General features: G+C 31.2%; 3 protein-coding genes and 2 long non-coding RNA genes across 9 annotated transcripts; 2 read left to right on the forward strand and 3 right to left on the reverse strand.

Annotated features, from left to right (window-relative positions):
* Positions 1 to 1452: 1452 nt before the first annotated feature.
* On the forward strand, positions 1453 to 3344 carry LOC108829138 (gibberellin 2-beta-dioxygenase 1). The gene is made up of 3 exons (XM_018602801.2): positions 1453 to 1909; positions 2217 to 2571; positions 2986 to 3344. Exons 1-3 carry the CDS (start codon positions 1521 to 1523, stop codon positions 3241 to 3243), a joined length of 1002 nt encoding a protein of 333 aa, XP_018458303.2. The 5' UTR covers positions 1453 to 1520; the 3' UTR covers positions 3244 to 3344.
* A 1791-nt stretch (positions 3345 to 5135) lies between these two features.
* On the reverse strand, positions 5136 to 8209 carry LOC108827598 (E3 ubiquitin-protein ligase DA2). Its single transcript, XM_018601042.2, has 9 exons — positions 7893 to 8209; positions 7454 to 7808; positions 7308 to 7359; positions 7173 to 7218; positions 6897 to 6978; positions 6658 to 6802; positions 6473 to 6551; positions 5977 to 6034; positions 5136 to 5869 (listed from the first exon to the last, which is right to left on the reverse strand). The coding sequence occupies exons 2-9, from the start codon at positions 7646 to 7648 to the stop codon at positions 5399 to 5401; spliced, it is 1128 nt and encodes a 375-aa protein (XP_018456544.1). The 5' UTR covers positions 7649 to 7808; positions 7893 to 8209; the 3' UTR covers positions 5136 to 5398.
* Positions 8210 to 11080: 2871 nt separating this feature from the next.
* LOC130498393 (VQ motif-containing protein 10-like) lies at positions 11081 to 11825 on the reverse strand. The gene has a single exon (XM_056991723.1). It carries the CDS (start codon positions 11693 to 11695, stop codon positions 11387 to 11389), a length of 309 nt encoding a protein of 102 aa, XP_056847703.1. The 5' UTR covers positions 11696 to 11825; the 3' UTR covers positions 11081 to 11386.
* A 3529-nt stretch (positions 11826 to 15354) lies between these two features.
* On the forward strand, positions 15355 to 19229 carry LOC108840500 (uncharacterized). 3 transcript variants are annotated; one of them, XR_001947895.2, is made up of 6 exons: positions 15355 to 15496; positions 15601 to 15675; positions 15784 to 15917; positions 16040 to 16216; positions 16337 to 16501; positions 18743 to 19229. It is a non-coding gene; the product is annotated as an uncharacterized LOC108840500 (long non-coding RNA). The 3 variants fall into 3 exon arrangements; XR_001947896.2 differs by lacking the exon at positions 18743 to 19229 and having other exon boundaries at positions 16298 to 17097; XR_001947894.2 differs by lacking the exon at positions 18743 to 19229 and having other exon boundaries at positions 16337 to 17073.
* A 3049-nt stretch (positions 19230 to 22278) lies between these two features.
* Positions 22279 to 24070, reverse strand: LOC130500298 (uncharacterized). Of its 3 annotated transcripts, none has more exons than XR_008938904.1 (6): positions 23796 to 24070; positions 23569 to 23713; positions 23014 to 23488; positions 22871 to 22918; positions 22647 to 22739; positions 22279 to 22516 (listed from the first exon to the last, which is right to left on the reverse strand). It is a non-coding gene; the product is annotated as an uncharacterized LOC130500298 (long non-coding RNA). The 3 variants fall into 3 exon arrangements; XR_008938905.1 differs by having other exon boundaries at positions 23014 to 23087; positions 23202 to 23488; positions 23569 to 24070; XR_008938903.1 differs by having other exon boundaries at positions 23569 to 24070.
* Positions 24071 to 25330: the final 1260 nt, after the last annotated feature.

A 25330-nucleotide genomic window follows, 5' to 3' on the forward strand; every position in this document is an offset into this window, starting at 1 on the left:
TATATTAATAAAATTTTCGTCGATTGTCTTGAGATACAAAACGATATTTTTATAATAAAATAAAATTTAAATTCTAAAATGACATTTAATATAAAAGAGAGAATATAAGTCAGTTAACATTACAAAACACGATTTATTCATGAAAATACTACGATTGATTTATTTATATACATGAACACTTGCAAAACATCTATCCAAATTATAAAATAATGTCAGCACTAGTACGAATTACAAGGCTAGGAGCTCCGATCATGAACACATGTATATAGTCCATTACTCTTTTGTACCTCAATATATTTGTTATGCTCGTCCTGAATTGACTATGTGTTCATTCATACACACATGATTTGAGCATTTCTTAAGTAATAACAATAGTAAAAAGAAAGGGGAAAAAAGTAACGGGATTTATAGCAGACGTGGAACAATAGCGGACTCTAGAATGGAAAGACATTGCTGATTCGTTGACAGCGACATTGCTAAATTTTGTGTCTTTTAGATATTTTCTGGACTCAGGTGTGGCAAAAAAATATAAAGTTTTACACATCAGTCTTACAGATTTATGGACCACGAGTTTGATCTTATAATTTTACAACTTATAAGCATTTTAATTTTTAAGCCCTTTCTCAAAAAAAAACTATAAGCATTTCATAATTAATAAATTAAATTGTAACTATATTTTGTGGTGACAGAGAGAAACACTCGGATCCATTCCAAGCCATACCGTATATCTACTTTGCAGCGGTAGGTGACAAGTATCAAAACAAAATCTCAATTATGTTATTCGTTACAAAAATTGACGATAAAAGAAAGGCTAGGGTTATAAAAAGACTAGTTTAATTAGTCTAGTTAGATTCATCGTACCGGTTGATTCGAGGACGAAGGTCGGTGTTTTTGGATATTGATGTTTTATGCTAGTTTGGAAAGTCAAATACTGTATAGCCATTAGGAGATGTTGGATTTGTTATATATTCATTAATGAAAAAAAAAGAAAACAATTACAAACTTCACCAATTGTTGGAGCAAACTTTGTAAAAGAGTAATATGGATTTTGCGATTATATATGTCAGGGCAACCCTAGTCTCCATCAAAATGAATCTCTCAATAATTCAAATGTAATATGATTGTGTATTAAGATTTACTTGAAGAATTATAATAATCCTCTCAGACTATAGTCATAAAGCTTCAAATTATTTATGTTTTCAAGAATTACTTCTTTGAAAAATACAGTACATCCATGATACTACCCAAAATAAATGCTGTCATTTTACAGATAATGATTGAAAAACAATTTAAAAGATTTTACTATTTAGCAGTAACTATCCAGTGACATTTTTCACAACTTTATTGGTAGCTTATACATTAATAAATAGAGAAATACTAATAGATTTTGTAGCTTGGGTTTTGAACAGTTTGATCGTTTTCGTACGGCATTGTAAGATTTTTATCCTCTCCTCTGCTATATAATACACACTCGTCCGAGTACATACCTCCATGTCTCAGCCTTCAAAGCTATCACTCACATGAAATATAAAATCTCTGTGAAACATTCAAAAACATCAATGGCGGTCTTGTCCAAACCGGCAGCAGAACCAAAATCCGGTTTTTCTCCAATCCCGGTTATTGATATCTCTGACCCGGAATCCAAACACGCTCTCGTCAAAGCCTGTGAAGACTTTGGGTTCTTCAAGGTAATCAACCATGGCGTTTCCTCTGAACTAGTCACTGTTCTGGAACATGAGGCCGTTGCGTTCTTCTCATTGCCCAAGTCCGAGAAAACCCAACTCGCAGGTTATCCGTTTGGATATGGGAGCAGAGAGATTGGTCGGAACGGTGACGTGGGTTGGGTTGAGTACTTGTTGATGAATGCTAATCTTGACTTCAGTTCGGTTCCATTCCCAGGAATCTTCAGGTTGGTGAATAACGTGTCTGTCTTTATTTTAAATGTCTCTTGTTTAGTTAACACCTTTCATTATCATACTCTGTTTATTCCCCTGTTTCATGCTCTGTTTTGTAGTTCATGTTCCGTCTCTTTCTCTGCTTTTTGTCTAGTTTCTTTTTTTTTGTTACTTTTTTATAAGTATTTTCACTGAACCCGACAAACGTGTGAAAAAAATCAAACATAAAACATAGCTGAAGGAGAACTTTAAGCATCTCGTGTAAGCTTTTCCGTCATTGTGTACCCAATTTAAAACTAATACTCATGTTTCCTTTTGCAGAAACGCGTTGTTAGAGTACACAACATCAGTAAGAAAAATGACATGCCATGTTTTGGAGATGATGGTAGATGGGTTAGGGATCAAACCTAGGGACACACTTAGCAAGCTTGTGTCTGACTCAAACACTGATTCCATGTTCAGACTTAATCACTATCCACCATGCCCTCTTGTCAACAAAACTACTAATGGTGGCAAGAATGTGATTGGTTTTGGTGAACACACAGATCCTCAAATCATATCTGTCTTGAGATCTAACAACACTTCTGGTCTACAGATCAGTCTTACTGACGGCTCCTGGATCTCTGTCCCTTCTGATCCCTCCTCCTTCTTCTTCAACGTCTGTGACTCTCTCCAGGTTTGTCTCGATCGTTGAGTTTTTTTTTGGTTTAAGATTCTAAACAAAAGCTCAGACAATTACTTGGAAATGTGAATACCTGAGGAAGATTCAAACCCTAATCTTCCAGTTTTAACATGTTTTGACGGACCATATGCACTTCACTTGACCATATGCTATACTAGAAACAAAATATTTGTTACCAGATGTCCAACCCATTACTTAGTATGATATTGTCTATTTCGAATTCGTGGATTTGCTTTTGAAAAGACTTCATACTGAATAGAGTTGGACGCTAATTATATTAGACTTTATTTTTCTAGTATTTCGATACGGATTTAGATTGCCATTTTATTCTAACACAACCAATAAGCGACCCTTAGTTGCTTTATCGTCAAGTATCTAAACTTTTTGCTTTGTGTGCTGATCTTGCAGGTGTTGACAAATGGGAGGTTCAAGAGTGTGAAGCATAGGGTTTTAGCAAACAGCAGGAAATCTAGGGTTTCTATGATATACTTCGCTGGACCTTCGTTGACTCAGAGAATCGCTCCGTTGATTTGTCTTATAGACAATGAAGAAGAGAGTTTGTACGAAGAGTTCACTTGGTCTGAGTATAAAAACTCTGCCGACAACTCTAGATTGTCTGATAATAGGCTTCAACGTTTCAAAAAGAAACCTGTAAATGATTCATAAGTTTTTTTTTTGTGATTTGTAGATTGAAATGCAAATCTAAAAGTGTGCCATATATATATCATCTGTATATGTATGTTTGAAGTTAATGTTTTTTTTTTGTGATTAACATGTTTGAAGTTAATGTTGATCCAATAATTTTGAAAATGCGACTGTTTTTGTTTTCTACTATCACTGTATCACTTTTATAAGTTATGGTTACATCACGAATAACTGATGGAATCATTTAAGGTGGTGTAAGAAAAAGAAAACTCCAAATTTCAAAAATACATGATAATACTTTTTTTTTTGCATCGACATGATACTATATTGTAGGATTAAACGTGCGACATTTTGTGGATACCAACTTTATAGCAGTAATAAAGATATTGATATAGACATTACAACAGAAAATCTCGATATTACAGGTCGAATGTGGTCCGAGAATTTGATATTGGTACCAAAATGCTACACATGTATGAATTTAGACAGCGTGTTGTTTGCTTACAGATTGAGCCATTCTTTTAAAGGAAAATGACTCGTCAATGTATTGTCAAATTCACATGCATGGACCAACTTAGATATGTCTCCAACAAGTTGTATTTTATTCTTAACGTTGTTAACTAAAAGTTTTCTTTCTGTAAACATCATATATTCTAACTCTTGATATTTTTGTATGTTTAGAGGGGTTCGAATGCTCGTGCATCTCCTAGGGCGAAACCTAACTGTTTCAAATTATTTTTTTTAGAAGAGCAGACTCATCCCAACAAAAAATTGATAATATAAGTGTTTATGTCGCTATGCCAACTTCAAGTTAGTTATAATGTGGATTGTAGAAAAAAAATGTTTTGTATGCTAATGGAATCAAACCGAGACATTTTTTGAATATGATAATCATAAGAAGACGACAAAACTTTGTACTGTTTCCAAGTTTTATTTGAAATATATTGATTTGGTCAAAGTTAATAGAATCTAACTTATTTATAATAGTTCTTTCACTGTTACTTGGATAGGAACTTGATAAGAGCTTACTAGGCTTTCGAAAATATCTGAATGCAGACGAATCTACAGATTTTGGCAATTGAATCAAAATTTGTATAAGGTAAAGCACCACACAAACAATATCTAAAATCTAAATATCCATTTATAGTCACTTAAAATAGTTCTTTCGCTGTTACTTGGATAGGAACTTGAGAGCTTACTAGGCTTTTGAAAATATCTGAATGCAGACGAATCTAAAGATTTTGGCGATTCAATCACAATTTGTATAAGGTAAAACACCACACAAACAATATCTAAAATCTAAATATTCACTGACAGTCACTAAAAACTCTATCTATATATATAATTAGGAAGTGATGAGCCATAATTATGTAGACACACTTAGAGCCAAAAACTATATATATATATGATCAGGAAGTGATGAGCCATAATTTAGAGAGATCATCCCACTAGGTGAAAGTAAAAAAGCACACTGCTTTCTTGAATCACACGCTACCTTTTGTTATATCACACACTTCATCTATGCACTTTCTTCCTTCATAAGTCACCAAACATCTTCATCCTTGAAACCACTTCCTAACCTGAATCATCAGCCAGTCTCGGTGATCTTACAAACCGGCCTGCATAATGCTTCTCCATTGACAAGCACCGCTCTGAGAACTGACCATTCATCTCAAACCCTCCAAATAATACTGCAGCTGTAGCATTTTTCTGCTTTCCTCCACTACTCAGTTTTTGGACCTTCAGCTTCTCCATCTCGGCTTCTATACTCTCTTTTGATTCTTCAAAGTGGTCAATTAAAGGCCCACTTAGTCCAATTTCCAACATAAGAATCAAAGAATCCAACACAAACATGAGTTGAATGTTCAGAAACTGGTTAGTCAGTAAACCCTTAAACACTAATATGGTCAACATTCTCCAACTTGGACATTCTCTTCTCATTTCTTTTACTATCAAAGAGACAAAAGTACATGTGATCTTCACTATTTGTCTATCAACATCAAACAGAAGAAAGAACCACAGAGATTAAATAACAGAAACTTTTGAACACAACCCAACTTTTTGCTATTCAAACTGAATATTCTGTTTTTCTTTTTCAGTTTTTCTTTCTACCTATAAAAACAGACATTATATTGAATGAAGTGATTACCATGAGAGTTTCAATTACTACACTATTTTATTGCCAACTAACTTCAGTTGGTGCACTTGTGGTCGTGGCATGAACCTCAGCCAAAGACACAGCCATAGCCATCATCATCTGCTCCTCAAAACTCTCTGGAACAATGACCATAGGAAATATGTGGAAGCTCTCTCCGTTCATGTACGAGCTTACATAGCTGTTGCTCTCCGTTTCTCCCATCTCACTGTTGTTACGGTAATGATGGTCAATGTCTTCTACATCTTGTTCTACGTCGTAGAAACTGTCGCAGTTACCAGGAAGCATAGTGTATGAAGCAACGTTGACGTTGTGATTGTGATTGGAGGATTCACCAACCATTTGCTGGCGTTCAGTAAGTGCAGAGATTGCACAACCAGAGGATGAAGATGACATTGTTCCTGGTTCTACATAACTATGATCTTCTTCTGATACATACTGCCTTGAAGGTGCCGTTTCTCCACAACCTGAACTTCTCTGCATCTCTGTTTCCTGTTTGAAACAAATTGAAAAAAAAAAGCCATAGAGACTTAAAATTTTCATTTCATGAGGGGTATAAAATTAGTTAGGAGATAATTAAATAAATAAATAATTATTACCTGAATGGAGAGCCATATTGCTTCCATAACCATTAACTCTTCAAGATCAACATCATCCCTGAAGAGTTTTCAGAACAAATCAGATATATGAAGTCCAAACTGAATCACCTCAGAACAAAGTTACATCAATGCACACTGATGAGATTGTAGTTGGAGACATGGAAGCATACTTTAACCTCACAACATACACTTGTAATAGAAAGCACAGTGGTGCACTTCAGTCCTATACACTTGGTTCCCCAGAACAAAACAAAACCAAGTCTTAAGTACTTAGTTCCCCAAAACAAAACAAACAAAACCAAGTCTAAGTACTTATGTTCCCCATAAAGAAGCCAAGTCTAAGTACTTTGTTCCCTAAAACAAAACCAACTCTAAGAACTTAGCTCCTCAAAACACTGCATGATCTAATTACAGTTCATTCTTACAACTGATAGATTACTTCATTGCTGAACTTGACAAAGAAAAAATAAAGAGCAGCCCAAGTGGAAAGACAGACCTGCTTCCACGCTGTCTAACTGATGTGTTCTGAGATGAAGAAGTTTCTGCATCTTCCATGGGAGAATTATAAGATATACCTGCAAAACCAAGGGACACAAAAATGAAGCCTGTCAAGACCGCCTTTGTGATATCAAGATTTAACAATGTTCTGTAAGAAAGAAAAAAAAAAAGAAGAAGCTGAACCTGAAGCTGAACCGTACTCAATTTCACCAGTCATTGCGCTTGTGCTAGAGGAACATGACTCCAAACGTTTCTGCATTTTCTCTTCATCATCCTGCATTTCTTTCTGCCTCATCCTTATCTTGGCTTCTATAACCCGTTGCTCCTCCTGTAAAAAAGGATACAGAGATATAAAACAAAGAAGTTTCTTCAAACTTTATAGAGACAACAAGTCACAGTGAAACATCATTTCTAAATCTTACAACTTGTTCAATGCCCTTTTCCTCCTTTGACTTCACTCCACGGTACTCAACAGCATAGTTGGGTGTTTTACAAAAAGGGCATCTCATAATGTTAAGGAGGACATTAAAGAGAAGATCCATTCAAACTAAATGATAAAAGACAAGTCAATATGAGTTCATTATTATTATTTTTTTTTTAAATTCACTCTCTTCCAACAAGACATAAACCTATGACTCTTCAGACACCTACTAGATAATCTAAGAGTTTTAACAAGAAGGATTGAGATTTAAGGATACTGAGTAGGCCGAGCTGAATTAGGATTCTTCATTTGCAAAAAACACTCTGCAAACAAAAAAAATTATAAACCAAAATCAAAACGGTGGAAACATGAAGAAGCTAATAAGAAAAGCTGATGAAAATACTTCACCCACCTGTACAAATGCTTTTCATGCAACATCTTGACCTATTAAGGCTAGGATAGTACTAGAACCACACACAAGAAGAAGAAGAGAGAAGTTAGATCTATACAACGAGACAATGGTTACATTTGCTATTAAAATAGCACACACACACAAACCAGAAAGCAAATGGGGCATTCTTCAAGGTCATGGCAGCTTTCATCATCCCCAGGGTAGCAAGGAGCAAGCTTAGACTCAAGAATCAGTTTCCTAAGCTTTTTAATGTCCACATCTTTGTTCACATACAAACCTTGTGGCTTTGTATACTTTTCTTCCACCACTTGCCTCCTCCTTCCCACTAGCTTATTACCCATTCTCACAAAAAGTTCTAACCTTTTCTTACTAAATCACACTAACAGCTTTATAAAAGAAAAACAAATCCTTTTCTACGGTTACAGTCACTATCACTAGTCTAAAGGTACATGCTTTGAATTGGGAACGTTCTTCGTTATAAAGTAAGGTTCTTTATTGAACCTGCACAAAGGTGAATACGGTTTCAGTACATAGTTGGGGCTAAAGCCCTAAACTTTACATCTGTTCCAAAGTAATTAAGCAAACCTGAGAAGTTGAGAAGGAAACAAGAAACGAGATCGAGATGGGTTTTGAGCTAAACGATAAGAGACACGATCAGAACTTTTAACTCTGTAGAGAGAGAGAGAGAGAGAGTGTTTGTGTGTGTATGTCTGTTTTGTATTATATAAAAAACAGAGGATTAGACGAAGTTCTTTATCTGAAAATTGTATTTTTTTTTATATAAAATATTTTGACGGAAAATCTCTTTTGAGAGAGGGAGAAGAAGAGATGATGAGGTGGTGGTGGTGGTGGTGGCGAGAAGCAAAAGGGGTCACAGGTCACGATGGAGTAAGAGGTGATGCAAAGAATCACTCTGCTTCTTTGTTTCTCTTTGACACGCATTAAACGACGTCGTGTCATTCATTTTTTGGTTTGTTTGACCGGAAAGAGATTAGAATATACGAAATCTTTTGAAAGCGGTTTTGTCTTAAACACTTGAGTTTCGTTTATGTCTTTTTTATTATTATCATTATCATTATCCGTTTCTTTAATTGTATGTTTCTTTGTCGCATTGCGTAATTAATCTAATATTCGTAGTCTTTAACCTTTCATAGTTATGGAAGAAACACGCAATTACACAAAGTATCTTTGGTTGCTACTTTAAAATTAGATTAGTCGGCGTTAGTGTTACGTTTGATTGAAATGTAACTTTCTTCTTGGCGGCAATATTCTAATAGCTTTCTGGTTTGTCTGTTTTTTTTGGTTCTGAGTATGATGTTATCTGTTGACGTATAAATTTTCTAATACTCGTTGAATCAACCTAACTGCACACCAAAAGAAGGTGAACATAAGTCGCAGAAAGCTAGCTAGATAATAATATTATATGAGACGAATAAATTCGTGTGTGTGTGGGTTGATGGAAAAATATTTGGTTCAACTAACACAAAATTGGCTAAGGTTGGTTAGAGATGGTCAACCATTGGTTTTGTTGCTATGTGCCTTCAGCCATTTAAGCACTTACACAAACCTCTTTTCATATATAAACACAAAAGATTAGTTCACATAATCTTTGATTTGGTTGTTGTGAACTATAACATATGATATTTTGTAGAAAAAGAATTGTAAAAGTTTTGTCCAAAGAATATTATGGTATCGTGCTTTCTAAATTGTTTTCTCGGTTTCCATACATATAAAAGTACTAGGTGATTTTCCCGTGCTCATGCACGGATATAAATATTTATAAAGTAAATATTCTATAATAATTAATTGCTATTTATTTTAAATTTTATATTAATTTATAATTGTATGCATAGTTTATATTAATAATATTATATTACTTTAATTAGATATATGATTTTAGATATGTTATAGGTTGTCAGTTTTGTTATTTTACAGTCGATTTAGTTATCATTTGGATATATTGATTGTATTTATTTTTTTGAATTTAATTATAATATTTTTTATTCTAAATATATTAAATTTTGGTTAATTTTATTATTTGCATTTAGATTGGTTGGTTGGTTGGTTATTTATTATATGAAAATATATTTTAGGATGATTATTTATAAATTAAGATATATTATGCTTAGAATGAAATAAAAGATAAACTAAAGTGCCGGATTCCAAATTCAATAAATTAATATAACAATGATATTATGAAGTCTCATACCTACATATATAAATTTTACAAAAACCTAAATTGTACCAGTTGGTTAATATTTTATTTTCATTTGTTAATATAACGATGATATTATGAATCATTCTATAATTTATATTTTTAAAATTAATTATCACCATAAAATTATATATTCTTATTGTAGTTTAATCTATGATATTAGATATAAGTTGGATTAGTCGAGTTACTCATGTTGTGAATCTATTAAGTTGCATGTATTATTTCAAATTTAAACTGAAATATAATTATTTTTATTATAGTTAAATCATATCAAATTATTTTTATTTATCGTTTAATGTGCATGTACTTTAATATATTTATCGATGAAAGTTACATACATAAGTAACTGATATATTTTTGGGAACTCATGAACACATATCAATATCTACAGTAATTAAAATATTTTATAAATTTTAAATAATTTTATGCCTTTGATTTATTGAATGGTAAACTGAAACTTATTTTAAATAATCTTAAAATCTGAATTCAGATTTGCTTTCGTATTTTGATTATGGTTATGTTAAGTTCCGCAAACATAAAAATATAAAATTTAAGAGCAAAAATTAATAATTATTTAATACTAAAAAACATATAATTTTAATAATCATAAAATATAATATACCTACCTTGTTAAAGTATATCATGTTATTTTAATTTAAAATATTTTGTAATTATTTGATCAAAAATGTTTACTGTTAAAATCTATTTTTCATTATCTAATATCTCTTAAAAATAAACAGTAAAACAATTGTTAATGTATTTGAGAAAATAATTTATAGATATTTTTCCTGTAATTGAAAGATATTATAGTCAAATAAATAAATGAAAATAAATATAAAATTTCAATAATACTAATTATAAACTATTTGTAGTCAATTAAACATATATTTGTTTATGTTACTTAATTATTTTATGTAATCATCTAAGAAAATAGATAGATCTATAAAAATATTTTTATTATTTTGAAATTGTATTGTTTAAAATTTTGTTTTAAAATAAATAATATTTGTTTTACTAATATCAAGATTATCTATGTGAAATTTTCTTTTATGAAATCAAATTATATACAAATATATATTTTTCATCTATGAAAATATAGATATAAATAAAGTATTTTATTACTTCAAAAGTATATTTTATATTATTTTTAAATGGAATATTACTATTTGTGAACTTTCCTTTTTAATGAAATCATATTATATATGCATATATTTTCGTTTTAATTTTTTTTTTAAACTTTATAAATGTTTCCTTTTTATTATTATCTTATTTAGAAAATTTTAAAAAGGAAACTAAATAAAGAATTAATAAAAATATTTAACTGATATTTTATAGGCATATATTTTCGTTTTTAAAGTTTCTTTTAAATTTTATAAATGCTTCCTTTTCATTATATAAGTTATTTGGAAATTTTAAAAAAGTAAATTAAATAAAAATCAATAAAAATATTTAACAATAATAATTTTAATTCATTAAGGGTATCCGTGTAATCAACCATCGTTAGAGTTAACGTGAGCGCGACACATAGGAAACTGACTTCTCAAATAATATTATAGAGATACTAATATAATAGTTTGTATAAGTATTGTGGAAATTCCATTTCAGCACATTAACAAAAACAACTCTTTGGGCTTATAGGCCATCAAACAACACACACAAGCTTTAAGCCTGTTCAAAATTAGGAGACATGGGCCTAATCTCAGAGTGACGGTCCAATTAAGGAGATTATTACTCAATTAGTCACAAAATTATCTTAGAAAATGAAAGCAAGAGGTTTGATTTTTTTAGGAGAAAAGGAAGATTAAATCGCTGTCAACAAATAAATAGAAAAGACAACATTAACATAGAAATTCAATTTAACGACTCAAGTTTCTGACCATAGCTTATAGAATTCTTCCATGGCAGGCATCTCCTTGAAAAATCTATCAAACTCCGTCGTCGTCTCTACTCCTCCTCTTCCACCGCCACCACAGAGCCGTCTTGTATCTTGGCCACTTTTACTACCTCCATCGTAACCGGAGTGCGACTCGAAAGGACCGGCGGCCACGATAGCATCCTTACCGGTGAGTTCTTGAACAACATTCTTGAAGCTACGTGCATCTGTCTCAACGTACTGTGTGTTAATAAACACAACTTTCATCGGCTCCGGTTTCACTTTCCCTCGTCCAGACATTATTAAACTAAGTTCAAAGAAAAAAAGAAAACAAAATCTGAGAGTTTTAATGTTGATGACAATGATGATATGAATGATCTTTTAGTATGCTGTTTTAGAGCTCTCCCAGATGTTTGTAATTTGATATGCCTGCTTGTGTGTGTATATATACAGAGCATATGATATAATCTTTGTGGGGCACTGAAGTGGGTCAATTTTCACATTATTTTCTTGATAATTTTATTATATGGTCCTACATGAAATATTGATGACGACCTAGCTTTTTATTTTTTCTGACGCCATGATATATGTCATTTGAGTAGTGGTTGTTGATTTTAATAATTACTAAACCATAACCCGCTCGGCCGAGCGGGAATCAATTTTTTTATCTTTGTTTTTACTAAATGTTATACATGATCGCAATGTGTATTAATATAAAATTTTGATAAATAACAATGTGTACTAATGTGTTTAAATAAGCAATGTGTTTAATTACTAAATTTGATTTTTAAATTTTATGATAACGTAAAGTAATTTTTTCTATATTATTTAAAATATATAGTGCTATATATTTTGTATTTTCAACATTTATCATACAAAACTTACATTGGGATATTATTTATATGAAAATATGTGTAACATAATATATTTATATATTATATAAACATATACACACCCGCACGAGTTTTATTTTTAAAATGTATTCTATATTATTTAGGTTTATGTAGTATCGAGTTTGTATATTCAATTTTGTGTTTAAAGAACAATATCAAAACTGTCTTTCGTATGTAAAAATAACATTTTGCAATCGCGAGTTGTGTCTTTTTATTGTAACACAAAAATTTATATAAAACTTATGTTTTTTGTACATTACGAAATTTAATTTTTTAAAATAATTATTACGTAATTTCAAAATGAATTTGATCTCTAAGGTCTAATATATTTTGTGTGTAATGGTTCAAAGCATTTTTGATATATATTATATTTCAGTTTGGTTTGTTTTTAGTATTACTGTATAAGTATAATACTATAAAATATTACTATATTCTATACAATATATGAAGCTATGTGTTATTTGTTTTATAAAGTAGATTAGGCCCAACATAGTTATAAGAATAGTCATATCTTTATGTATGTGTCTATGACTTATCTACCTAATGTTATTCGTACTAATAAAATTAATATGGCCAAAGAAAGTATACTGATCAATTTAAAATGAATTGTATAGGGTAATTATAGAACGATTAATATTTTTAATATTCTTAGTATATATCTTATTTAAATCGACATGTAATAAATGTAAAATTCATATATGGAATATGGACAAAAAGAAAAACTGTATTTAAGAAAATACATCAATGCAAAGTTAAACTATGGTACGTATTATATATAAAGAATGAGACATTTAATTTAAATATATGAGGTCTATCTTTAAAAATCCACATAGAAGAAGTTGTAATGTTCATGTTTTAATAAGATAGATATATGGTTCTAGAAATGCTTACCTATGAAGGTAAGATTGAAGGTTTAATTTGTTTGGACATATAAATTTATACGACTGTTATATGCTAATGAAATGACTACTACTTCTTTTTCCAGAATACATAAGCTAATTTATTGTGAACAATAGAAACTAAGCTAAAGTATTCTACAAGCATTATACCCTTGCTGATTACAATCATAAGCACATGGTTATGCATAAATATGAACTTGAGACATGTTGACCGTTAATAGCCCAGCAGCCTTCACGGACCAAACATAAAACTGTCATATCACTGTTACTATCTAACAATATTGAATTACCAAAAATACACATTAACATTTTCCTTATCGCGGTCAAAGCACACCTTCTTTGATGAAACTCCATCACACCAAGTTAAATGCAGCCTATGAAAAAAATATATAGAAAGTTTAGAAAGTGTTTGCACGTGTGTAAAATTTGCACGTCCCAAACACTATTTCGCCATAACAAGATTAAATCGTCTTTGATAATTATGCTTCTAGAAAAATTGGTTATGTGTCTCAATGGTTATAATTTCTTTCTCATACTATGTCCATGTGTCCTTCTTCGCTATGCATTCAAAGCATTGATGCCTAGCATATGGAGAGAACGCAACGGTCGTCGATATGGTGAGCAACCAACAGAAGCGAGTATTCTTACTAAGTTAGTGGACAAGACGGTCCGTTTGAAGTTGTCTGTTCAAAGGCAAAGGAAAGAAATATCTAGATAAAGGTTTGCATACTTGGTTTGGAACAAGAATGCAAAATTCTTCCCCAACTCTAAGCTAAAGAGATCAATTTCCTATAAGTCTTTTTCTTTGTATTCTTTGATTATTTTAAAGAACCAAAACCATATATAGAAGCACTTGATGTAAAAAAAAGTTTTTTTGTTTGAATCAATTTTACATTCATCTGAAAAATATATTAACATTAGCATATAATTTTACTGGATAGAAATTAACACAAACTAACTCGAGTTTATCAATTCATAACTTGATAGACAGGTATAGAGTTAACCATACTTAAATACTTTCTAGAGATACTTTTGTAATAGAGGTTAGAAATTCCACAATGATGCAAAAGTCAAGGTCCAAGGATAGTTACATACGATGTTTCATGGAAAGCTTCAAGATGGACCCATCCTCCCTCCAATATTTATTGCCCTTTGTTTTTGTTGACTCATACTCATTCCACAAATTATTTTTCACAAATTATTACTTTGAAACATGTGTACGGTCGTACCTTTGCAATGTCTCTAATTATGTGTAAGTATAACCATGCACAAACTAATTGACATTTAACTATTCATTTTGTCGTTTTTTCTTTTATTAAAAATCACTAGGTGGACATATTAGATTCTGGGACCAGATTAAGGCACTAATTAATCAGTCATAATTATGATATACAAATTCATTCTAATTTAGGTTTGAAATCATAAAATTCAGAATATATATTCAGCCACGCATGAACATACGAAGGCAAAGTCAAGATTGGCTATAAGACACCAGAGAAAGATTTTGACTGAAAATCTTGACTCAGAACCTGCATATTTTCTTCTTTTTTATTTGATCACCTTTTATAAAGTTATAATTTAAATTATTTAATAAATTTACTAAATTTCAGTTCTGGTGACAGTGAGCTATTTCGGAGTGGCCAACACACAGTCTGCTAAATTTATGAAGTTTAACAATTGCAACCAGATCCAAAACAATAATTTTACATCTAAAAGCTTATTGCACAATTTCAATCATCCAAGCCACAACACAACCAACCTTACAGTGTTTTTGCTGGGTTTAATTCAAATGTTTAAAACATTGGGATATTTTCCACTATTTATATTTTATGTTTTTGGTAAGTGATCCCAATTTTAGTGTCTTACAGCATCTCCAATCTCACTACATATTTGATTCCAAAAAAGAAATTCTCCAGATTCACTCTTATTTGACAAAAGGAAATATAGTTGTCACAAAAGTCACAATGCACGATTGATTGTTACCCAGTGAAGAAAATATTGACCGTTGCACGCTTTAAAAACTTATTACCGTTGTGATCAATTTTCTTTTGCAGCATTAATAATTACACGCCCCAATGTTGCCGTTCTGTTATCTTCATTGAAAATAAGGAAACACCAACGGTAACAAATGTTGAGATCTCTATAAAAACTAATCATCTGGTTCGAGTTTTTCATCATCTCACTCTCTCTTTTCACCGCTTCTCCTCGGCGTATCTCTCAACATCTCCGATCAAACCATGAGCATCAAACCATGAGCAAAGGTCCAGGACTATTCTTCTCTGACTCTGATATCGGCAAGAAAGCCAAAGGTAACTCCTCATCGTATGAATCTTATCATTCTCTCCTCGGTTAAAATATGCTGTTGCCTGTTCATTGAGTCGTAGTGCTGATTCGATTGATATTTTGTGTGTAGCTCTGTTGACGAGAGAGGGACTACAACACCGAGCAGAAGTTCAGTATCTCCACCATACACAGTGCCTCGGGCGTGGTACGTTTCATATGGATCTTTACTGTTAATCACTTTTTTTTGTAAGCGTGGCGTGGTTAAATAAATTAGCCTTTAACATCATGTCTTGTGTGTGCTTTGTTGTTTAAGGCCCTTTACGTCTACTGCTCTCAAGAAAGGAGGAGTGCATGCTGCTGCTGATGTTTTGATTTTAAGCATTTACAATCAAGCAAAAGGCGGGAATCAAGTGAAACTTGGCGACTTCCCCTCTCAGCATTATTGAGGTAATTTTGGTGCATGTACAAACTGTTTCTGATCAATATGATTTATTTTCTTGATTTACTTTTCCATTTAAAAAAAAAATACATGGAAAGAAGCTTGAATTTGTGAATTATTTCTGATGCAGAAAAGAGATAGAGGGCACTGTAAGTCTGTAACATGGCTTCTTGTCCGCTTTGCTTGACACGCAAGTCAACTATGTTGCGGCTTTTTAAGTTGCTGGCGATGGTTAGTAGGAACAGAGCAAGTGAAAGCACTAAGGAGAGGCGAGCAACATCTGTTTCTAGCTCCGAGTCCCTCCCTGGTGAGTAGTGAGTCTCCCTCAGTTTCTTTGTAATAGTTTTGTAATTTACTCTCAAGCAAAGCTCTGGGGAATATCTTACAGAGAGGATCCTAGTCACTAACTCTCTCCCCTTCATCTCAGAGTCTATCGAAAGATGTCGGATCCGGTCACCCTAATCGATCGGCGAAGAAAACTGCAATTACCAGACTAGGAGTTGCCTGAGAAGAGGATGAGTTTCTTCAGAGATATCTCTTCTTCCTCGACAAAGGTCCAAGAATATATGGGCTTTGGAACAACGCCTCCCAGGTCTATTTTTTTCTTCTTAAAACTGATTTTTTCACTTTTTTTAAAAAAAAATTCTTCTTAAAACTGATTTTTTCACTTTTTTTAAGATTTTTTTCTTTTTTGACAACTTTTTTTTTAATTTCATTTTAAGCTTACACATTTTGGATTTTACTGAAATAATTATCATTAACTAAAAAATATATATTTATTTTGGAAACAAATTGGTAATAAATCTCGCATGTTGAAAACAAATCAAGGTATTACACCAATTCCGTTGGCAGTGTAAATGTTTAACATGTTTTTTTCATATTGTGAATGAATTTTAATTTGTTGAAAATCAAACCAATTTTTTGCATCCAGTCTTTTTCCAAACTGAAAATATATTATTTAGCTAATAATAATAACTTTAGTAAAATCTAAATTTTTAAGTTAAAATATTTCGTATGGTTAATATTTTAATTTGTTTGAAAATAATTAAAATGTAGTGTTAAATATGAAAATATTTGTATAGTAATAATACATTATTCGTAAAAATATTTAGAATTTAGCTTTAAAACCCAAAAAATAAAAATAAAACAGTTTAAAAAAAAAGAAAGAAAAATATGGATGTTTGGTTAGTGTAAAATTCTTGTTGTATCTAATGTAATTGTAGAATTTCATTTAAAATTTTATTGCATATTTCTATAAGAATATTTTTGGGGGATTAGAAAATAAGGTTTATATGACTAGTTATTTTAGCTTTAAAAATTAAATAAAGAAATGTTTGATAATTTTTATGTTGAAAAATAGAAACTAAAGTTAAAGATACTTGATATATATACATATCAACCAATTACACTAAAATTAAATAAAATTAGTAGTAAAATGCTAAAATCAACCAATTACACTAAAATAAAATAAAATTAGCAGTAAAATGCTAAAATCTACAAATAGATTGTACATCAAATTTTTTTTCATATTGTGAATGAATTTCAATATGTTGAAAAACAAACCAAATTTTTGCATCCAGTCTTTTTCCAAACTGAAAATATATTTAGTTAATAAGAATAACTTTAGTAAATTCTAAATTTTAAGTTAAAATATTTTGTATGGTTAATATATTAATTTTGTTTGAAATAATTAAAATTTAGTTTTAAATCTGAAAATATTTGTATAGTAAAAATACTTTATTCATGAAAATATTTAGAATTTAGCTTTAAAACCCAAAAATGAAAAACAGTTTAAAAAAAGAAAGAAAAATATGGATGTTTGGTTAGTGTAAAATTCTTGTTGTATCTAATGTAATTGTAGAATTTCATTTAAAATTTTATTACATATTTCTATAAGAATATTTTTGGGGGTTTAGAAAATAAGATTTATATGACTAGTTATTTTAGCTTTTAAAAACTAAATAAAGAAATGTTTGATAATTTTTAGAAACTAAAGTTAAAGATACTTGATACACATCAACCAATCACACTAAAATTAAATAAAATTAGCAGTAAAATACTAAAATCTACAAATAGATTGTACACCATTTTTTTTTTCTCTCTGTACATAAATCTTATATAAATTATAACTATCAAGGAGAAAAAACACACAACTTCCCTCAGTTTATCTTTACATGAAGTAGTTCAGTGCTGTCTTCTTCTTTGAACCTACTTCTCGATATAGCTCATTCCGTTGCTGAAGCTCCTTCATGTTCGATGAATCAGTCAACACACCCGCGCATACCTACAACACCAAACATCCCCCCCCCATTAGATCCCAAAAAATTGGACCAAAATGCGAAACTAATGTGTTCATGTTCCGGTCTTTCAAACATGTTCATGTGCGGTCTTGAAATCATTCAAGTTCAAGGGTCTAATAATGATTGGTCGGTTTTCAGCTTGAGCCACACTTCTCTCCTCCGAGTCAAACAAAAATAACATTGAGTTCTGGTTTGATCTGTTTACATACTTCTCTCTTTCACCAAACCATTGCAAGAGAAACCTTAATGTCAAAATCCAATGCAGAGGAAACATTAACGTCAAAATCCAATGTCAAACATTTTTAAGAAATAAATACTTCCGAAGAAATGCTGGATATTTAAAAATATTGATAAAGTTAGAAATTAAAGTAAAATTTTTAGTTAGGTTGATAAAGTTAACTTTCGGCTTGATTCCTGTAATTTTTAGGAACCCACAATTAAATACTAATATTTACATATATACTATTAAGATATTTTTAGAGAGAATCTCTTATTGGAAGGTCATAAGCTAAGGGATTTGGTAATTATTTCAGGTAAAGTCAGTTGGGTCAAGCTCTCGAATGCTTCCACAAGTCCATGCTACATATGCTATAGGGTATATTAAGGGGTATACATACATTTGAATAGGCCTACATTTGAAGTATATTAATACAATGAAAACTTCTCGACTGCTTCTACAAGTCCATGCTATAAATGCATATATATACATGCTCCTTTTCTTACGTGGTAGATCACATGTTTACAAAGAAATTCGATTGCTATAAATAGACATATAACTGGCACTCGAAATTTATTTAAATCCATAATTTCAAGCTGATATATACTAGTAGTGCTAAATTTTGGCATTATATCAAAAGTTTCTCAAACAATGTTTAGTAGGTTCAGTTAATTAAGTAAACAAATAACAAGCAACGACTATGTTAGTCATGATAATGGTCTTGTGAGCCAATCATAAAGTTTGTTAGTTACTACTTGGATTAATTAATCTTGTGTCGGACCGACCCTATCCTAACCTTTCAAAGGATTTCAGTAAATTTTTAGCCACTACTCATCTATAATATCTTGGGGAAGTGAAACTTGGTTTAGCATGTGTTGCTTCCATCTGGCCACGTGAATTGAACTATATTGCATATTGTAGATATGTAAATTGAACTATGCGCATAAATAAATATATTTACACATGTAAGATTTTTCAAAGTACAGCCATTAAAAACAATACATTTTTGGTGCTTTAGGTGGTAAACTAATCTCTTATTCTTACGACGCGCAATCTTTGAATCCCTGATTACTTTCAATCGAAAACCTCATTTCCACTTTAATTTCTGTATCTTTTTTTTGTTAAAGATCCTTTTTGATATTCTGTTAGATATACGATACTATTTCTACAGAAAAATCATGAATCCAATACTTTATTCTCTCATATTACAATTGGGAGTTTAGAACACAAATCTGGTGCTGCAAAACAATGGGCACAACTGATCTGCATTTCCCGTTACTTAAGAACGAATTATTAAAACTGATTAATTGATGGTGTATTTAGTGGAATATGATGTATCGACGATTGTTTTTTCAATTTTCAAACGCAAAAGATAATGATCAACCAACTTAACATAATCACTTACGTAGCTTGGTATAATTGAATCTCCTTGATAATTGTATTTTATGTATGAATTTAGCGATAGTACTGTACCGACCACGACAATGTATGTATGAATTAAAAAAAAACCATTGACATAAAACTATACATAACAATTAAGAAAGCAATTTTGATAACCTCTTACCCTCTTAAAGCATAACAAAACATTTTTTGCTCATGGTGTATAAATAATTAACGTAAGATCGTCCATTTTAAAACGCATGGTGGTGATCTAGTACCACTGGATGAAAATTTGTTATATTGGTCAAAACTAGAGATCGATTTTACTCCGATGGAAAATTGTTAATTCCATATATGGTCACACATATATGAATTAATTGTTTATTACCCATTTGAATAGACCTTTCACAGGTCTATATCCAAGGATTGTCCCTTTTACAAACGCAAAGATTTCTACAAAATATATATTTATTTCAATAATTTATGGAAGTTTCAAGTCTAATAATGGGGAAGACGCCATGTGCAAATTTTCTCTTCGAATGTTCGAAGAAATCTAAAACATAACTCTATATTCAGTGGCAGAAGCAACAATTTTTTTTGGGGAAGGGGTGGGGGACGTTCAATATTAATGTAACTATTTAGTAAATATTAAAAGAGGTATAGTAATTAAAATATTAACTTTAAACAAGAAGGTCAATGATACATGAATTAACCAATTTTCATTTTTACCCTAACAAGCTATTACTATAAACGACAATAATGGAATGGTAATACATAGCATTCAACAACGGCTCTAAGAATCTTTGTCCTTAAATTACCACTAGACCATGACCCGTGCGCCTGCGCGGATTTATCTTTTGATTCATATATTTTATATACATGGTGTATATTATTTAAGATTTATAATATAAAAAAGTTAGAAAGATCCGGAACCACAAAAAAATCGACCCGAAAAAAAAACCAAATACCTACTTAAATCCAAATGTTGAGAATTCGAAGAACTCATACCTGAAATGAACAGATTTATACCCGACCCAGTGAGCTAAATTTCAAACATAATATCTTTTGTTATATTTTTAATTCATTTTTTGGGCTGGTGAGATTTACTTTTTATTCGGAAGATTTTTGGCTAACTTAATCGTATATATTCGTAGGTTTCTTTTTCTCTGAACAGGAGAAAAAAAAGATTTAGGTCTTGATTAAATTTATCTTATATAACAAATTGCTGCTATAAATAATTTTTATAAAAACTAATTTGTAACAGTAATCTCATTTTTGTTATAAATTAGTATATCATAGTTTATAGGTTCAAAGTATAGAGTTAGTCGTCTTCATAGTATTGCTAATATTGATAGATGCAAGTTAATGAATACAAATAATATATTGTATTATTAGTAATCTGTCGTATAGTATTATATGTTAGTAGATGTATTATTAATAATCTATCTTATAGCATAACTAGGGTAGGCCCGACCTACGGGCGGGATATATTTTATCTATTATCTAAATTTTAATTTTTTATGATTTTATGGCTTGTGTTTTATGTTTGCATTTGTAAGAGAATTGTATAATAAAATTATTTTTGTTTTCTAGAAAATTTTAAGTGATGAAAAATATTATATTCATTTTACTACGATGTCCGTTGATTTTTTAACTTGTTTTTCTTTTTTTTTTATTTGTTGTCAAATATATTTTATGACATTATACTATTTTGGTTATTATCTTTACATTTGTTTTTTATATCGAAAATATAATTTATTTTATACATATGTATCATGTTAGAACAATTGTTTTTACTATTAACTTTAGATTAACCTCGAATGCTCTTAATAAATTCTATAGCAAAAGTTTTATGGACTCGGAAAGTTATAAAAAAAATTGGCTAAACCAGTAGCAGATTCCTCAGCTATTCCACCGTTGGAACTATTGAAGCAAATACTTGACCCATCATACAATCCAAAAAAAACTGGAAAATATCAAATACTTCATGCAGGATGTACCTCAATTTTTTCGTTTTTTTGTTGCATAATGTTGTTGCTGTTGTTGGGTAAGTTTAGGCAGTAATAGAATGATTCTGATGTTATTTATTAATTTCTTTAATCATGATTTGTTTGAATAAGTTGTTTCACTCTGGAATGCCTTGTAGAGGCTAACCACACTCTTGTGAAACTCTTATCAATGTTTTGTTGGTTAATAAATTTAGGGTTAAATTTATTCAACTTGCGAAGCATTAGTTTCATACAATTATTTATTTGGCTAATCCGAATTATGTAAATGCATTACGGTAAAATACTTTTGACTTGCGAAAGTAATGTTCCTTGTTCATGATCGACACTAATACCAAACTCAAGTTTTTCTTGGCACTGTTTCGCAAATCATTAGAGATATTATCTGTGACTTTCTGAGCAGTAGTATTTAACCGTAATGCATTTACATAATTCGGATTAGCCAAGTAAATAATTGTATGAAACTAATGCTTCACAAGTTGAATAAATTTAACCCTAAATATTTTAACCAACAAAACTCAAGTTCTTCTTGGCATGACCATATTATATAATATATGCTCATTGTACACTCATCCGATATGGCTTGACCATATTATATATAACTCTTCAAGATTACATAAAGTTATATAAAGAAGAAATGCAAGCCATGGGATTTATCAACACTGAGCTCGTACACTCATCCTTCCGTCACTATACTCTTGAAACTGTTAAGCGGTGTGGGGCAAAAAAACCTTGTATCAGGGTTGATTGCAAGCAAAACAGTGTCGCTATTATGAAACTCGAAGTAGGTTACCATAAATAAGAAAGTAGAAACAGAAGTCAGGTTTCTAGTACCTTATCGTCCAGCAACACCATGTTAACTTCAATAAGCTATGAGTCTCATCTGAAGCAAAAGGAGGAATATATACCATGCTGTGGGCTGACTGCCTGCAGCCAACAACCAGATCATAACGTCTATTAACAGCTTCCAGAATCCAGGCGTTCTTTTGTAAAATTACGAATCACCATTCATGTATGTATTTTGATCTAGACAACACCATTTAACAGTAAATACTCACCAAAGAGACTCCTTTTCAAGTGCTTAATAAGATTCTGCCTTATAGCGTCTAAATACCAATGTGAATATTAGGGAGTGAGATTTAACAGAAAGTTAAATTGGTCTCTCAAGATATCCATTAAGCAAAAGAGAGAAATCAAATACCTTCACAATATCAATTTATCATGTCGCAACTAACATCCTTTTGCTAACTCTGTTTCATGGACACTGCACCAGATCTAAGAAATAAATATTAATCAGACCCAAATAATAATTAATCTAGAGCAAATTAAGAGACATATATTGCAATGTTTTATAGAAGACAAAAGAATTATGAGCTACATGCTTCCTACACAACTCCAAACGTCTGAATACTTTTATTACGCATCTGCTTGAACAACATTCTTATAAAAGTTTACAAACCAAGCCTACAAGGATAAGACAAACCAAAAGTTCTATTTATAATTGTAGTTTGTCTCCAATCTGAGGTTTTAATTTAAAAATATATGATGGAATTATAAGCAAAGACATTCCACTTGCCATAGTTGTTGACCCTGACCAAAAGATCTCATGTGATTAGCTTTTGTTGATCAGGTCCAGTTCACAATCTTATGACCCGTTGAAGATTTACAGTCCTGGCCTGTGAGGATAAATGAAACACCACAAAAACATAAAGATATTTAGCTAGAATTATTAAACAATAGAACCCAAAAAACTGACCACAGAACCACCGAGGCGTCTGCGAAGAGAGATCCGAGCAAGACCACATCGGCGAGAGGTATAAGAGATACAAAGACAGTTTCAGATGGTCAGAAGTGATCAGGTCGCCGTCGCAGGAAGTGGAGATACGTTCTTCGTTTCTCCTCTGCAGCCGAATTAGGGTTAGAGAGAACACACACTATTGGTCATAGCCATTGAGAGAGATGATGAGTAAGTTGTGAGATTACGAAAGCGTAGAGAGCGCACGGTGAGATCGCAGCATATTTAAGATGATTAAAAACAAAAACCGTTACAGGATACAGACAGCCGCTGTGCCGATCGACAACGCACGAAGAACACGAAGGAGAAGATCGTAGAAGATTGTGTTTAGGGTTTTCCGTAGAGGTCTGTGACGATGGGCCTAACCGATGCTCCAACCGCGAAGCCCGTATCGACAAAACACCGCATTAGTGATACGTTGCGTATCCGACGTGTCAACGCGAGAGCACCCCTGTTTCTGACGTGTCATCCTAGCTGTCACACCCAGGAGAGAAGCAAACCCAATTATATATAAATAGATATGCTAGTGGATGTATCTAGCTTATAGTAAAATATATGCAATATAAGGAAATATGCGTAGTGGATATAATAATAAGGTAAGAAGTGAAAAAACTATAGTAATGGTTGATATTAATTATTTATAAAAAGGCATATCTAATAATAATTAGATTAATATAGCATTAATTACATAAGGTCCAACTTTAAAATCCACTTAGAAGAAGTTGTAATGTTTCTGTTTTAGTAAGATATACTAGATGAGATCCGCGCCTTGCGCGGTGTGAGAGTTTGATTTTAATTTTATTATGTACTTAATATTTTGTGTATATTCTACATCAGTTTATTGATATAAACATGTTTAATATGTTGTGTTATATATTTAAACACGATAAATCAAAGTAGTAAATCGTAGTTTGCATGGTGTCTTTTTTTCTTGTATATTTGTAATATAGTTCGAGTTATAATTAAATTGAAAAATATATAATAAATAGAATTGAAAAATGCATAGAGACAGCAATATCAAATGCTTACAAATAAACTTTTATATAGTTATTAGGAAACCCCTTTGAATATATATTTTAGTGGATTATATTTTTGAATGTCATATCTTAGTGGATGTACATGTTAAACAAAAGCCAAAGATAAATCAACCCCATTATTTCATATGTTTCTAAAACCGATACATACATTTTCCTTTTCCGGAACATCATTAAGTTTGTGTGAAAGGGGATTAGAGTTAGAAAATTATAATTTGTTCAATTCTATCAAAAATATTGGTGATTATGAGTGTGATTAGTAGTGGTTGTGGGTGCTCTCCACAGCCCTATTTATTTTTAAAGCACCAAAATCAGAGCAATCAAATTTAAATTTATTTTTTTAAACCACAGCTCTTGAAATAACCTACAGCTGTAGAAGTGCTCTGCAGAGCCAAATATCCAAATCGATTTTTATTGCTTTCATAAAATTCTACAGCATTAAAATCTAAAGCTATAGTTTTTTTTTCTACAACAATAATTTTGAAGCTACAACCATTACCAATCGGAACCTATGTCCCAATCGTTTGTCATATACATTTTCCTCATCTTAAATTTTGTTTCTTTTATTTATCTCATTAAATTTTATCTGTTTGAATGTTTTTCAAGAACTCAGCTCAATTCTACAATGTTGCAATATATGACTAACAACTACTTTGTATATATATCTTTTAAACGATTTGCTATACATA

Source organism: Raphanus sativus, chromosome 2, assembly GCF_000801105.2.
Source record: "Raphanus sativus cultivar WK10039 chromosome 2, ASM80110v3, whole genome shotgun sequence".
Lineage (NCBI taxonomy): Eukaryota > Viridiplantae > Streptophyta > Magnoliopsida > Brassicales > Brassicaceae > Raphanus > Raphanus sativus.

What these genes read in the sequence shown, in the direction of transcription:
- LOC108829138 (XM_018602801.2), top strand. Translation starts at nt 1,521, where the DNA reads ATGAAATATAAAATCTCTGTGAAACATTCAAAAACATCAATGGCGGTC. An exon ending in CCATTCCCAGGAATCTTCAG is followed by an intron (nt 1,910 to 2,216) that starts GTTGGTGAATAA and finishes TTCCTTTTGCAG; the next exon opens with AAACGCGTTGTTAGAGTACA. An exon ending in ACGTCTGTGACTCTCTCCAG is followed by an intron (nt 2,572 to 2,985) that starts GTTTGTCTCGAT and finishes CTGATCTTGCAG; the next exon opens with GTGTTGACAAATGGGAGGTT.
- LOC108827598 (XM_018601042.2), bottom strand. Translation starts at nt 7,648, where the DNA reads ATGGGTAATAAGCTAGTGGGAAGGAGGAGGCAAGTGGTGGAAGAAAAG. An exon ending in AATGCCCCATTTGCTTTCTG is followed by an intron (nt 7,360 to 7,453) that starts GTTTGTGTGTGT and finishes GTGTGGTTCTAG; the next exon opens with TACTATCCTAGCCTTAATAG. An exon ending in CAATATGGCTCTCCATTCAG is followed by an intron (nt 5,870 to 5,976) that starts GTAATAATTATT and finishes TGTTTCAAACAG; the next exon opens with GAAACAGAGATGCAGAGAAG.
- LOC130498393 (XM_056991723.1), bottom strand. Translation starts at nt 11,695, where the DNA reads ATGTCTGGACGAGGGAAAGTGAAACCGGAGCCGATGAAAGTTGTGTTT.